This window comes from Urocampus carinirostris, chromosome 6 (genome assembly GCF_059441175.1).
Source record: "Urocampus carinirostris isolate Australia breed hairy pipefish chromosome 6, RoL_Ucar_1.0, whole genome shotgun sequence".
NCBI classification, from domain to species: domain Eukaryota; kingdom Metazoa; phylum Chordata; class Actinopteri; order Syngnathiformes; family Syngnathidae; genus Urocampus; species Urocampus carinirostris.
In genome coordinates, this window is record NC_142354.1 from 5,060,538 (window position 1) to 5,075,701 (window position 15,164).

General features: G+C 38.8%; 1 protein-coding gene and 1 long non-coding RNA gene across 2 annotated transcripts; both read left to right on the forward strand.

The window, feature by feature from the left end:
- Positions 1–339: 339 nt before the first annotated feature.
- Positions 340–10,219, forward strand: LOC148363607 (transmembrane protein 263). Its single transcript, XM_088337559.1, has 3 exons — positions 340–653; positions 4,682–4,769; positions 8,796–10,219. Exons 1-3 carry the CDS (start codon positions 645–647, stop codon positions 9,080–9,082), a joined length of 384 nt encoding a protein of 127 aa, XP_088193685.1. The 5' UTR covers positions 340–644; the 3' UTR covers positions 9,083–10,219.
- Positions 1,486–2,640, forward strand: LOC148363608 (uncharacterized). The gene is made up of 3 exons (XR_015850609.1): positions 1,486–1,636; positions 1,712–1,878; positions 2,295–2,640. It is a non-coding gene; the product is annotated as an uncharacterized LOC148363608 (long non-coding RNA).
- Positions 10,220–15,164: the final 4,945 nt, after the last annotated feature.

The window sequence follows — 15,164 nt, forward strand, 5'->3', positions numbered from 1 at the left end:
GACCCTAATGAGGATAAGCGGTACGGCTAATGAGATGAGATGAGATGAGATATATATATATATATATATATATATATATATATATATATATATATATATATATATATATATATATGTGTGTGTATATGTACAGTATATGTGTGTGTACTATGAAATTGATACTAAAGCTTGCAAAGGTAATTATGAAATTTAACACTTGGATAAAATTTAAAAAAAAACAACTAAAAATACATTTTTTTTTGTCCATATGAATTAAATTCTTTACGTTTTAGAACGAAGGATGTAGCCGGAAATGTAACGTGCATAAAATTGCGTATCTGGATTTGATATGGAGTGTGCATAGCGCCACGTCTACAGAAGTTCCGAAGAAGAGAAGACAGCACTAGCACAAGAAAGCGAAGAAGAAGTAAGGGTAAAAGCGCTTTTGCGTGCGTGGCGCTGCACGCAAAGTGAAGCCAACCTGTCGGGAAGAGGACTTCGCCACGTCCACGAGCTCCATTGAAAGAAGGGCATTTGTGCCAAGTCGAGAAGTTTTCATTTTAGAGCTCGTCATAATTTTGGTGACTCGGAGTCGTCGGTGGCTGAAAGACAAGCTGAGGCAAACCGTGTCAAGTTTCTCCTGCGCCAGGTGTGACGCAAGCACAATGGTTAAGGTACACGCACGTTGTACTATTAACATAATTTCTAAATATTTGTGAAATTGTATTTAACAAGCTTGTTTCAGATTCCTTCACATTTGGGTTAAAACTCACAAGTGAACACTTTTTAAAGTCCTTCCATTTCTCCCATGTAAACCTCGAAACCTGCAAAATCTGAAATACAAGTACACTTCTTACTGTGGGGTGAATATTTTTATCTTAAATTTGTAAACCTCGATTTATGCATATCAGCTAAATTGAAATTTCAGTTTCTGCAAAATTCATTCACAGGCAAATCGTTTATATCAGTGTCTTTCAACCAGTCCCTCGCTGGAAATAGCCCACTTTGCAAAAAGCATACACTTGTTTCAGTTGTTTTCGTCTAGTGAACAACCGAGTACATGGCAGCAGATAACCATTCTATGTATATGCAACCCTATTTTCCAAACTATAAGTCTCTCCCGAGTATATGTCGCACCAGCCAAAAAATTGCGTAATCAAGCAGCAAATGTCATTTAAAAGTTGCACACACTTGTCGTAAACAACTCCTCAGGACGACAAGCCGCTTCGCTTCCTCTAACAGCGGCCCAAGGTTGAAATCATCGACACAGGCCTAGATCGGCCTCTTGCAATTTAGTGGGAAGATAACGTGAAGTGATACAGTACCGGTAATAAAGATATTCTAATGTGTTAATAATTTCACACATAAGCCTGGAGTATATAAGTTGCACCCCCGGCCCAACTATGGGAAAAAAAAGTGATTTATATTTCGTAAAATACAGGTATATCATTTCTGCTGATGAGATGAAATGAAAATGAAATGATCTGCATTTATATAGCGCTTTTCAAGTCAATGGCCCAATCCCATTTCTCTCACTCGGCCCTGAGGACCCTCCAGTGAGGTCCCTCGATAGAGGAGTGCCCTCCGCCGGTGGAGTGCAAAGTGGAGATGGTTTGGACAAGACTTGCAAGGTTCCACCCCTGTCCAGGAGATGGCGGTAATATTAATTGGCTGTAGACCTCAGTGACGTATTGGTCTACGTCACATGTAAACAACTCGAGTCTCAACGTAGTGTGTCAGTTGGAGAGTTCGTGCAACGTTAAAAATGCCCGCTACTGCTGTGTTATTACCGATTGCCTGAAAGCTCTTCATCTTTTCCGTGTCTCCAATCAACGGAGGAGAAATGTCCTATACTGAAGACAGCTTCGGCGCTATGTAGTGCTGATTCATCTTTACAAGGTACGTACACTCATTAAAAAAATGACCCGTTCGGTCAAATACAGTAAGAGTTAACATACAATGCACGTTCACATAATACCCTAGTTTGTGTAGACATAAATGGCAATCTACTTATTAGTATCTTAATGCCATTTTATGACATATTGTAGGGGTCTTGAATCTGTGACATGACGAAACGTAAACAAACACAAGAACAGTCCATTTGACCCTTTAGCTGGCATAATATCGTCACCAAACTTCCCTGTACGACCCCAAAACCTTAGTTCATAAGGAATTTAATTCAAAAGAGTTGTCATTGAATATAAAAAGGTAATTTCAACATTTTTTCATGATGCTTACATCACAGTTAAATCGATCTTTTTCTTTTCTATGCCCACATTTATGTCTAAATTGATTTGTTATCTATTGTGTTCCAGAGTGGCTGTCCCATAAGCGTGGACAGGTTGGACAGGAATGTTCCCATCCTGTGCTTATGGTTGGATGTGGAGTCAGAACTCATTCAGGACTTAAGGTTGAGCAAGAAGGTTATGTGGGCCCTGCAGGAGCTGCTAAAGAGGGAACAGGGCCATGGCTGGAGGGCCTATACTGGCTGGCCCACGGTCTGTCCTACCGTGTGGTGTCACGGGTCTTCAGGGTTCCCAGGTCCACGATACACAGAATTGTCCACAGTTAATATGGAATAAATTGCCCAAAAGCCATGTTTTAGGCTTTGGAAGTCAGACCCACATTTGCATTCCGTGCTTTTCTGCATTACTATTCAATAAACATCTTTATTTTGAGTAACACCTTGGTGGTTTATTTCATAATGATGTGAGATACTGTGTGTGAACTATGTGACTGTTGGACAGAAAACAACTACAAATCACTCAAGCTTAAATAATAGTTTACTTTCAGAAAAACAAAATCACATTGGGCCGAAATACATAATAGTAAATAAATAATATGTCACAAATCGTAACAAAAATATACCAATACTTCCATAAAGCTGGAAAACACAAACTGGAACTTCATTGAGTTCGTAATAAAATAAAATATTTTCCTTTTATAAAACAAAGGGAAACATTGCAGGGATGTCAGTGTTCTGGAAATTTGTCCACGAGCTTCCCAAAAAGGACGGGAACCGCTCAGTTTTGGCCACAGTTTCCTCGAGCCTTTTCCTCACTCCGGCAGACTCCGCTTTCAAAAAGTCAAGGAGTGTATCGTGCTTTCTTTTTTTCTGGGTGATTTGGGGTTTGGCGCCGGATTAGAAGATGCCAACGACGTGCCCGGTGGTGTGGATGGTGTGGTAGCTGTGATGGTGACCAGCTCTTCCACGGGACGTTCTACAGTGGCCTTTAGGTTGGATGGAAAAACAAGAATTACTTAATGCTGGTGTATTGTACAAAAACAACTGTATAGGATGCTCAACAAGTTGATGTGAGACAGGAAACTATAGGATGTGTTCTGGATAATTATTTGATAGTGAATAGATACACAAAATTGACATGTTATTCTTATGGCTGTAAGAGCCTTCTATTGGCCAGCATCACATAGGCTTTAGAATTGTCTCCACATTTGAACAACATTTTGAGAAGGTAATTAGTTTACTTAATATGTGTTTACAGAGAAGGCAGTGGACTATGTGATAGTAATTTGTTTCAACTGTATTTCCACGTAAAATTCGCAGACATTACTCGTGAAGCATGATGAAAACTAATGCATTCTGATCTCACATGAAATAATCATATTGTAAATAAAACACGACAGCCGAAATTGTGACTATGCTCCTTTAGCGACTGGGCATGTAGATGTAAAAAGCACGACTCGTTTAAGATACAAACAGGGATGGGCTGAACCGTGGTTTTCTGCACAGTTATCCTACTTTACAGTTTGTAGCGTGAAGATTTTTTTTGCCAGCTCCCTCGGTAGATTAGTGCACTTCGTAAAGTAGCGATTTTGCAATGTTCATGTTTTAACGCGAAAATACGATTTTCTATTGCATTTATGTCTAACTAAGATATCTCAATACATTTCGTTGCAAATAGATGCGCGGTTGTGGAAAACTACTTACATTTGTGCGGTTCCTTTCCATGCATGTTTGTTGATATTGAGAATTCGCAAAGCCTTCTGGGTAGTCACTTCGCCGCCAAGTGAGGTAGGGAGCCCCCTCGGTCTTGAAGTGGTTACGACATGGTTTGAGGGCACTTCTGCCTTGGACTTGAGAGTATCGGGACACACCCCATTTTCACGTGAACGCGCAAACCGAGTGACTAGGGCACATAGCGAGTGAAAGTGCGAAGAATGGGACTCAGCCAATGATTTCCCTAAGTGCTTTACAGTGTGCTTCACATTTCCCAATAGCGGCCTTGTATTGCAGCCATGTAAGACGCTAACCTGCTTATCCGGGGTATTAGGGGTTCAGGGTCTTACCCGAGGACACTTCGACATGTAACACGGACAAGCCGGGATTCGAACTGGGATCCCTTGATCCCAAGACGAGCGCTCTACCTCCCGAGCTACTGCCGCCCCTAATGATGAAATTGTACAAGAAAATCTTTTAAATTATTGCATTAAAAATAAGTTACAAAGAAAGCTCATTTTACAGAGCATAAAGAATTTGATAACCTCGTTTAACCTCTAAATTAACTTGATTCATTGATTTTATTGTAATTTTGTTTTTCCGGTCTATACTGTTCATTGGATTACATTGCGCAATTTCAAATTTAATACGTTTTTGGTTTTTCAGTGCGTCTTTATAGTCCGGTAAATACAGTAAACTCATCCTGTTCTGTTGTTGCAAAAACGGTTCACTTTTTTCCCCCAGAATGCGAATAATGTGAATGCGGAGCCCCAACCTGGCACTACTCTGGCTTCCGATCAAATGGAGCACGCCTGCGGTGAGCCCGCAAACGGTAAACCATATTCTTCATTTGCTTCTGCCATCCCCCTGCTGAGGCCTGAGGGGGTGTTCCAACCCTGCTGTGTCCTTTGGGAAGATGGCGCAACATGCTTGCATGAATCCTTCTGCTGTTGACTGCTTGAGTGTGCCTGGAAGATGTTGATTTTGATCTGTTTGTGCAACTTACCATAGCAATTAGTAACACTTCTTAAAGTGCAGTATTTCAAAAAAACTGTCAACTAGTTAAAACATTTCTCAGCTTGTATTACAAAGGTCTACAACCTACATTTTTTTTGTTATGCATGCAATTTGTCTTGTAATTGCACAAGAAAAATTGTCCGGTATTTCTGGGCATTCTACGCGAGTGACGGTTTTTGGGGCCGCAGCTTGTTAAAAAATCACCAGGCAGTCACTTGTGCACAAAAGCAGATGTATGTATGTATATATATATATATATATATAATTTTTTTTTTTTTTGAATTTGTTGGTTGTTATGAGGGATACCTTGACACAAACCCTAGCTAAAGACACTCGTACAGGCCCAAAGTACAACTGTGTAAATTTACATTCCAAGGACAGTGTACTTCTAGTGCCTCTTTCATTCTTCAAAAAAAGAAATGAGGAAAAAATAGACTATAATCTAAATGTGCATATTTTTGATTACCTGTAGGTAATGTTGAGAAATGTGCATCTATTTTACATAAAAAGTTTACCTAGAGGGACCTGAAAGTATTGTTTCCAATCTTTCTGCTACAGGTGCCCAAATTATCCAAAAGTTGCACTATACAATACAGTGACATAAAGTGGTCAAATCTTGCTGAGTATCCCTTTAACCCAAGTTGTTATAAAAAGACAATATTGTTGGAATGAATATTCAGCTCTTGGTGAGTATTTGAAGGAAATTATTTTCCATCTTTACTTCTGTTTTTATTTTATTTTTAATTTTTAAAAATAAAACATTACTTTGGAGGTATTGTAAGCGAAATGTTAAAGGGACACTGTAATATTCGACCACAAGAAGTTACTGTATTGTAAAGTGCAACCAAAAACAATTTCTACAAAACACTAGGAAGGTTAAAGATTAGAGACTCCGTGAGCAACCGCAGTTTTAAATGAAATACTTTTGCTTCTCAAAGCTCTGCCTCATTTTATTCAGTGGCGCACTTTGGTCACTGTCACTTTATACCTGGTCCCATTTTTTTTTTGCTCAGCCTTTCAAATGTGTTTTGTTTTTTGGGGGTCCCCGTAGCAGCAAGATGGTTCACCTAGTTCACCTTGGAAGAAGAAAACCTCATGCTGTGAATTAACTTGCCATGCATGTTTTTGGAATTTGGGAGGAACACGCAAACTCAACACAGGCAGGCCAGTATCTGGATTTGAACCCAGGTCCTTTGAACTGTGCAGCTGACATGCCGACCATTTAGCTGTGTTCCAAACAATGATTACAATAATTCTTCATGTTTATGATGAAATAACTCTGGTGTCTTATCTTGATTGCTGTGTAATGTCTTTTAAGCGACTCAATTATTTGGCTTCATAAGGATTGACCGATATGGGTTTTTCAGGGCTGATACTGATTATCAGTATTAAAGTATTACCAGCTCGGTGGCCTTAGGGTTTGGTGGCCGCCCGGGAGGTCACATGTCCAGCATTTTGCTTAAGGGGGTCACCCATGATTTCATGCCCAGCTCAACTGATGTGCAGTACCGTTCCTGCCATATGTAGAAATAAAAATAAATAAAACCTATACATGTATACCATAAATGAACTCGCATGTAAATCGCCTAATTGAATGTCAAATGTATATTTTAATCATGTATTGATGCATTTCTTCATTTTGTCCTGTATTTTTTCACAACGAAATGTTATTCAAATAAACTGGCTGGGCTTTTCACCTATTGGTCGATTGACAAGAAAGTCGTTGCAGTTGATCGATGTGTGCATCGATTAACCATTACATGAAAAGCTTAGCCAGTTTTACTGCCTCCTCATTTGAATAACATTTTGTTGTGACAAAATATATGACCAAATAATTGACAAAATGCTTAAATAGATAAATGCATGTAATTTGTCATATTTTTATTTTTTATGTATGTGTTCATTTATTTATATGGCATACATTTGTACGTATTTATTCTCATATGGTAATATCGGTCCTCTGAAAAACTGAAAATTTACCCCTATACAACTTCAGAACGCATAGTCTGAAATTACAAAAACTGATCTAAAAGGAGGAAAATAAGATCCAAATGTGGAGCAAAAAGGATTTGTAATTGAAAATTTTTTCAATTACAAATATTTATATATATATATATATATTGAGATGGAAAAAAATACATTTATGCATAACATAACTTATTATTTGCATTTAAGAGCATTCTGCAGTTTTACTTAATCCCTTGCTCTTTGTTGCCAGACAGTAATCACTTTTAAAGTACTTGCATTTTTTGTTTTTAGAAATGTGTATATATGTAAACTGCCTTGTCCCTCTATTACATAGAAATGCAAAATGATAACATAATGTTATTTTCTTGGTCATTTTTTTTTTTTTCAGTTTCTTTCGGCTAAGAGTTTTACATTTTTGACAAATCTTGGAATACTTTTGCATTGAAGTATGATTCTGCAGTTTAAATCAGATTGTTTTCTTTTATAAGACAAAATGATCAGCAAAACCAAAATGATATATTTTTTCATGCTCAATTGTCTGCAAAAGCTTCATTCAGTAGCTTTAGTCACGTTTAAGCCTCAGCATGCATAAACATTACTACTACTACCACTACTAAGATATACATTTTAAAACAACTCAAGTTATGTAGGTATAGCTGAGAAAGCTCACTCACTGAACACAAATGATCAACACTGCGTTATGGGCAGAACATTTCCTATAATATAGCAGTTTTAATTCTGAAACTCGCAAAAAATTCAATAAAAAGTACAATTCAAAATTGTTCGTAAACACAAAATTGTCTTTAATTAGCTTATCAATAGATAAAAACACTGACCAAACGTTACCGCTCTTTTTCTGTGGGTGTCAACTCTCATTTACAGGACATTTTGCCATGTACTTAGTACTGTTTTTTTTCTACAAAATAAACTGCTGAGTGAGGCCTTGTCCAAGACTGATGATTCCATACTTTTTGCTAGGGGTTGTAAATCATCCTATAGGCTGGATCTGGCCAGTGGGCTCTATGCATTCTTCGTGCATGTGCTTAAAATCCTTAAATGCTTGAATTTTAATGTTGTTTTAAAGGATTGAAATGTGCTTACATTTTGTGTGAAGTGCTTGGAACTGTTGCCACAGTTATGAACAAGTTTTCTTAAAAATGACTCCGACACTGCTCCGGGGTGGCCGCACTTTACCATTACATTTCTTCCCTCGTGAATGACTACAAGCTGGCATTAGTTTGTACGGCATTGTCCTATGAAGCGTCACTGCCCCCCATGGGCCCAGGAGGACAGGTGCATGCTACACATAAAGAGGGCTCTACGAAATGTGTATTAGGATTACGTATCAATAATGGGCCATACAAAAAATTAAGGTAGCATCCCCTCGTGGTAAATTGTTATGGGAAAATTTTCCTGCAACTGAAAATGTAGGCTACATTCATTTCTACCCAGAACCGTATATAGGTAGCAATTTGTTTTAAAAACAAATATATTCAAGATTTATTCAACATCTAAAAATCATGTTTTGATAAATGCACATACAAAAAAACTGTAGATGTACTGCATTTGTGGCTCTGTAAAATACGTGATTCACAACGGCTTATTTTTATGGTACTGGAGAAATTGAAAAATTGACTTTAAAAGTCCTTCAGTAATGCTTGACTTTGGCCTTAAATGTGTACGAATCCTTTGAATATTTTACTTGCTTGTACTAGACATGCATCATTTCAAAAAATGGTCAACATTCGATCAGTCCCTCACCTTGTAGCAATTTTTGGGCCCTCTGTTGGTTTGACTTTGACACCCCTGCAATAAGTGTTTGTTATAGTGTCATCAATCATTCATTGCTTCATTTATGTTTTCCTTCTTGCAGACTCCTCCAAGGAACATGCGGTGGCACAACCCGGCATGGTGTGGCGGGTGACCGGCGGCCTATTCAACGTCACTAAAGGCGTGGTGGGAGCGGCTGTAGGAGGTGTGGCGTGGGTGGGCGGCAAAAGCCTGGAGATCACAAAATCTGCCGTAACGGCTGTTCCTGCCGCCGGCGTGGGCCTGGTAAAAGGCGGCGTGTCAGCCGTTGCAGGTGGCGTGTCCTCGGTGGGATCCACCGTTGCCAACAAGGTGCCCTTCACTGCCAAAAGGAAGGACAAGGCAGAGTGAGGGTGCCCGGTGGAACATTTTCAATATCTGGTGGTTTGCCGTCCTTGTGACGTGTCAGATGTTTAATACTTGCAAAACCAAAATGACTGTCAACTTGACTCCAGGTGGCTCGGAGAGACTGGAGTTTACGCCACAAAAGGGTTGCTGTGCCGATCAATTTTGAGTGTGTGCCCATTCTTGATCATCTGCGCGCAATCAAGTATTTTGATGTCTGTTTTCAGCTTCGGTTTGGAGTCTCAATTTCCTGTTACGATAGAGCATCGTTTTGCAACAACCAAGGAGTTTTTAGACCAAACTGACAAGAATCTAAAATGAAGCTAATAGAACTGTATTTTTCTCAGATGAATGACCTTTCTATACTACAAAGTTCATATTTCTAAAATATATTCCGACTTTCGTACGTCTTCTAAAATCTTTGTAAGGTAGGTCAGAGTACTCCTTTGCACACATTTGTCTGGTGTTAACTGTATATGAAACCACACACTCATAACCACCTTTTCTATTGTAATAGAAATTCTTTCTCTCGTCTATCAGGAGAAAGATGGTGGAGGAAAACTGCCTGATTAATCTGTATAATCTGGCATTGACCAACTCTTTATATGCTACAGAAGGAACTTTCTTTTATGTAAGCAAATAAGCAACTGGTAATAAGCTTTTTCTTCGCTGAACTTTTATCGATAATTACCAAAAAGTCCTTTTATTTTCAAGAGAAAATGTTAATATCTTGAAGATGGTTCAAAATATACATGGCTGTATAATAAAATCTTTTTTTTGTATTTCTTACCTTAAAACATTCCAACTTACATATTCCATTAAAAGAATTCTTGTCAGCGTGAGTCAGAATACTCCTTTGTACACATTTGTCTTTTGTTGAATGTATATGAAGCATCACACTTGGAGTAACCACCTTTTCTACAGTGATTAAAATTCTTTTTTTCTGGCCGATTAGAAAAATATGGAGAAAAATGTGCCTTGTTAATTGGTACAAGATGAAGGATAATCCGGCATTGACCAACTGCTGTCTGTTAACATTTTCTACCACATTTCAAAGTGCCAGCGTAAAATGATGAGTGAGCTGGAGTTGTATTTGGTATTTTGTCTTTTCGCTACATCAATAAAGTACTTTTGAAAAGGAAATACGTTTTTTTTACATTTATTTAATTGCATTTTGGTGATCAGAAGGAAAAATTATGCCTTAAGTCTGTGCCATCCAGTTTTACAGCATTTTCTGATATTTGTGGTGAGTGTAACCATTTCCCAGATAACTAGCGAAATAAATTGAACCTAGGTCAGATGATCCTTTTGCCATACTGGTCATTTGAGCTGTTTGGCAACGTAATCTCAAGCAACGAGCCAGAACCTTGAAAACGTTCAATCTGCATAAATGAGTTTTATAAATCATATTTGCATCTGATTTCAGGGTTCGTACGGGTACCTGATCCTTAGATTCTTTAATTTAATGTGTTGCGACGATTAATAAGGGCTTGAATTTTAGCTCTAGATTGTTGCCGTTCTCAACAAGTCTGCTTAGAAATGATGCTGACGCTGCTTTCTGGTGGCTTTGCTTTGCTTTTCCTTTCCTCTCTTGATTGCTGCTGGCATTAGTTTGTATGCCATTGTCCCATGAAAACACATTGCACTCTATTGTTCATGCCCAAGAGGACAGGTGCATGCTACACCTAAACAGGACATTATGAAACATGTTTTAGCACAAGAATGATGCATTAATTATGGACATTTATAATGGGACATAGGGCAGTATGGCAGCTGAATGGTTAGCGCGTCCGCAGCACTGTTCTGAGGTCATGAGATCGATCCTTCCTGTGTGGAGTTTGCATGTTCTCCCCGTGCTTGTGTGGGTTTACCCCAGGCACTTTGGTTTCTTTCCACATGCATGTCAGGTTAATTGACTGGTCCAAATTGTCCCTAGGTGTGAAAGAGCGAGTGATTTGTCTGTCTCTGTGTGCTCTGTGACTGGCTGGCAACCGGTTCAGGGTGTCCCCTGCCCACTGCCCGAAGAAGGCTGGGATTGGCTCCGGCACCCCCGCGACCCTACTGAGGATAAGCAGAGCAGTTAATGGATGGATGGGTTATAGGACATGGAAAGTATTATGGTAGCTTTTCCCAGTGGTAAATTGTAATGAGAAGAACTTCCTGCAACTGGTAATGTAAGCTACATATTAATTTCCTTCGGTCATTTTTACCCAACACCTACTGTATATTTGTGATTTACTCATGATATAAAAATCCCATGTCTTCATAAAGGCACACATGAGATTGAAAATAAATGTAAATTGCAAATATATTTGCGGCAAAATACGTGATTCACAAAACAAGACTCTAAATATGTTTATTTCAAGCAAAACAAAGGACGCAAATACTACATAATGCAAATCATGACATGGAATGTCGTGATTGCCTAAGTGAAGTCACCTGGGGCAATCGTTTGGCGCGCTGGAACGCATTTCCTGATTGGCTGACGTTCTCCACTTAAGCGGTCTGCGTCCAGAGATAAGGTACCCACGACTTCTCTTGCCTGATTCATGCCTGCTTCCCGGTTTTGACCTGTTTCCGTTCCACTTTTTGCGACCTACTCTCCCGCACCGGCCATCGACTTACCCGCTAAGCTGCATCTTCTGTCTATCCGTCACGGAGGCTGACGGCCAACAAGCGCCGACGTCCCAAGCCAGCTCCAACAACTCTTTCAAATAAAAACTATTCTGAAACTAACGCTATTGGTTTAGAGAGTCTGTTCTGGTTCCTGACATGGAATGGACATTGCACAAATTGTGTGCAATTAAGTGACTCCCTGCATTTATTTTGCTTGTACAATATGTCCCGTCGTAGTTCTAAAAAAACAAATGCAATGAGATACTTTTTTAAATTTGTTACCATCCATTGGTTGCTTAGTATACCTAATAACCCTGTGATAAAAACGACTGTATAACAACTAATATAATCCCCTTTTTATTATTATTATTATATCTATCTTCTTCCGCCGAAATTTAACGGGTATCTCCTCCCAGAGCTTTTGGAGTAACACAACGATTCATGTACCAAAAATTCTGGCCCGACCGGGACTCTTGTGGGTTGTCTTTTCACAGCGATAAGAGTCACGAAAAAAAGTCCCCATCCGCTCTAATGTATTTTGAGAGTCTCCCATCCGGAATACATGGGCCCAATCAATATAATGGGGAGCCATGGTAAACAAGGCTTTTCCCAAAGGCAGTCATATGAACCAGGGACTGTCCAGGGTGGCTTGAGGGGGCCCAACCCCACATTATTTTTAACATGGGTAAATGGTGAATTCCAAAGAGTGGATGCTAGCGATAGGATGCTAACAGATATGTGCGTTAATATCAAAGTGTTGGGCTGGCTATGCCAGCCCAAATATTAGCGCAAGCTAGCTGTAAACACTGTCGCCAATGCTAACTTCTTCATAGTAAATAATTTTGGTAATGGCTATATTTTAACAACTTCATATTTACATAGTATGCTAATGGCTTCACAGTTGCATGCTAAAAAGTGATGCTAAGGGCTAAATGATAATGTTTTCATGCTAAATATTTTTGGTAATGGCTATATTTTAACGAATTCATATTTACAATTTATGCTAATGGCCTCATGTTGATGAGTTATGGTAATGGATACATGCTAAAAAGTGATGCTAACGGCTAAATGCTAACTGTTTCATGCTTAAAAAATTTGGTAATGGCTATATTTTAAAGACTTCATATTTACAAATTATTCTAATGGCCTCGTGTTAATGAGTTATGCTAACAAATACATGCTAAAAAGTGATGCTAATGGATAAATGCTAACTGCAGCATGCTAAAAAGTCCCCTCACAGAACCAAGTAAAAAAATGACAGAAACATCTCTCTGGGTTAAAAATGTTATGCTAACTCATAATGCTAACAACCGGGGTTTTATATACATGACGGGATCATCTTCCAGATCAATCACAACTCTTACAATTGCCGCAGGAATTGTGTAGTTTTTAATGTTTTTATTGAACATTGAGTCATTAAGTCAAGTCAAGTCAAGTCAAGTCATTTTTATTTGAATAGCCCTTAATCACAATTAGTCTCTAAGGGCTTCACAAGTTATTACATATAAAAAGTTTAGGTTACTCGTATGCTATAGAGTAGAAGTGAGTTTTAAGCCTAGATTTAAACATTTCCACCGAGGTTGCAGATCGGATCTCATGGGGAAGAGCATTCCACAGCACTGGTGCCCGGATGGAGAACGCTCTCGAACCAGCGGAACACTTCTTGGCTCTAGGGATCACCAGAAGACCGGTGCTCTCAGAACGAAGGCTTCGGACCGGAACATAGGGGGAAATCAGATCTGAAAGATATGAGGGAGCAAGTCCATGTATGATTTTGTATAATACTAAGAGAACCTTGAAATCACATCTTAGATTAACAGGGAGCCAATGCAGGTTAGCCAAAATCGGCATGATGTGATCGGACTTTTTGGTCCTAGTTAAAAGCCTCGCTGAACGGTTCCTGAGAGACCAATCCATTTTTCCAGTCGTTCTATTAGGATATTATGGGCCACTGTGTCAAAAGCAGCACTAAGGTCCAGCAGCAGCAAAAGTGATGAAGCACCAGAGTCCATTGCCAGTAGGAGATCATTGGTTACCTTAATCAGAGCTGACTCAGTAGAGTGGTTAGCCCTGAATCCTGATTGCATTGAAAGACAACTTTCAATGCAAGAAAGTTTAAGAAAGACAACTCACTTGCTCATTCACATCTAAGGACAATTTGGACTTACCAATTAACATGAAGGAATGAAGGAATAAAACTTTTATTTCGTTCATTCATCAACCTGACATGCATGTTTTTTGGAATGTAGGGGAAACCAGAGTGCCCGGATAACACTCTCGCAAGCACGGGGTGAAAATGCGAACTGGAATGCAGGCTGGTAGCTGGATTTGAACCCATGACCTCAGAACTGTGCTGCGAACATGCTAACCAGTCAGCTGCCGTGCCCCTCTTCATTCTTTTATATACTAATCGAAAATATATTTAAAAACTTATTTTTTTTTTAAATAAAGTTGATAAGCTTAAACTTTAGTAGACACTCAAATAAAGGAGATAAACATAAATGGGGTTTAAACTTGCAAGAGGAACAGGGAGAGAAGCCTTCAAAAAAGTAAGTCCAACCTGCTCTTGTAACGGGACCCAGGTGGATGGTCTAGCTCCAGCTGGTGTTACACATTTGTTTTATATATTTTGGGGTTTTTTTTGGTTGTTGTTTTACCTCATCTGCAAAATAGATGACAAATGTCAGTCTCACACGACACCATTTAATTGTTGATATTAGGGATCATTTACTGAGCAAGTCTCACTAAATCACGTGAGGTCCCGTGAGATTTGGCCCAACCACCCTTCTCTGACCTGTGAGACTTTGCTATCTAGTGGTGATATACTGGTACTTCTCTTATCCTTTCTGCTATACAAAACTCAATACCCTGAAAAATAATAATAAACTTCCCCTAACAGTCAAATACAGATTACGCAACATAAATCCCAAAATATAACATTTTAACTAGTCAGCAACCCTTGTTGCACCTCACTTTAAAGGTCTTCAACATCCACAGAAAAATACAATGATCATTATTTGATGTATTAAACTTGGATGTGATTTTGCTGGTTTATTTTCATTCATTGTTTTATTATTTTATCTAAAAAAGAAGGAATATGGATAGTAGTACAAAACATCCTATGGCTGATACATTTTGTCAATTTTAACTACTATTTGTGTCACGTTTGCTAGGTTTTGTTTTGTTTCTAAAAAACAACAATCCCAGAAGGAAAGAAAAACGACAAAACAACAACAACAACAACAACAACAACCTAGTGCAGGAATTAAACATTTGATGGATGGCTTGCCATGGAATTTTCTATTTTAAAAAAGCGTGCCTTGGCTCAAAAAAAGGTTGAAAAACACTGTGTCGCTGATTTAGTTGCCTTTCTGCCGTATTCCCATACCTCTTTATGTGCTCTAAGTGTTGTATTGACTGTTCTAATCCAGTGTTTCGCAACCTTTTTTGAGCCGAGGCACACTTTTTAGTC

Excerpts from the sequence above, each read along its gene's own strand:
- LOC148363607 (XM_088337559.1), top strand. Across the intron at positions 4,770-8,795 it reads CTGCGGTGAGCCCGCAAACG|ACTCCTCCAAGGAACATGCG; the intron begins GTAAACCATATT and ends TCCTTCTTGCAG.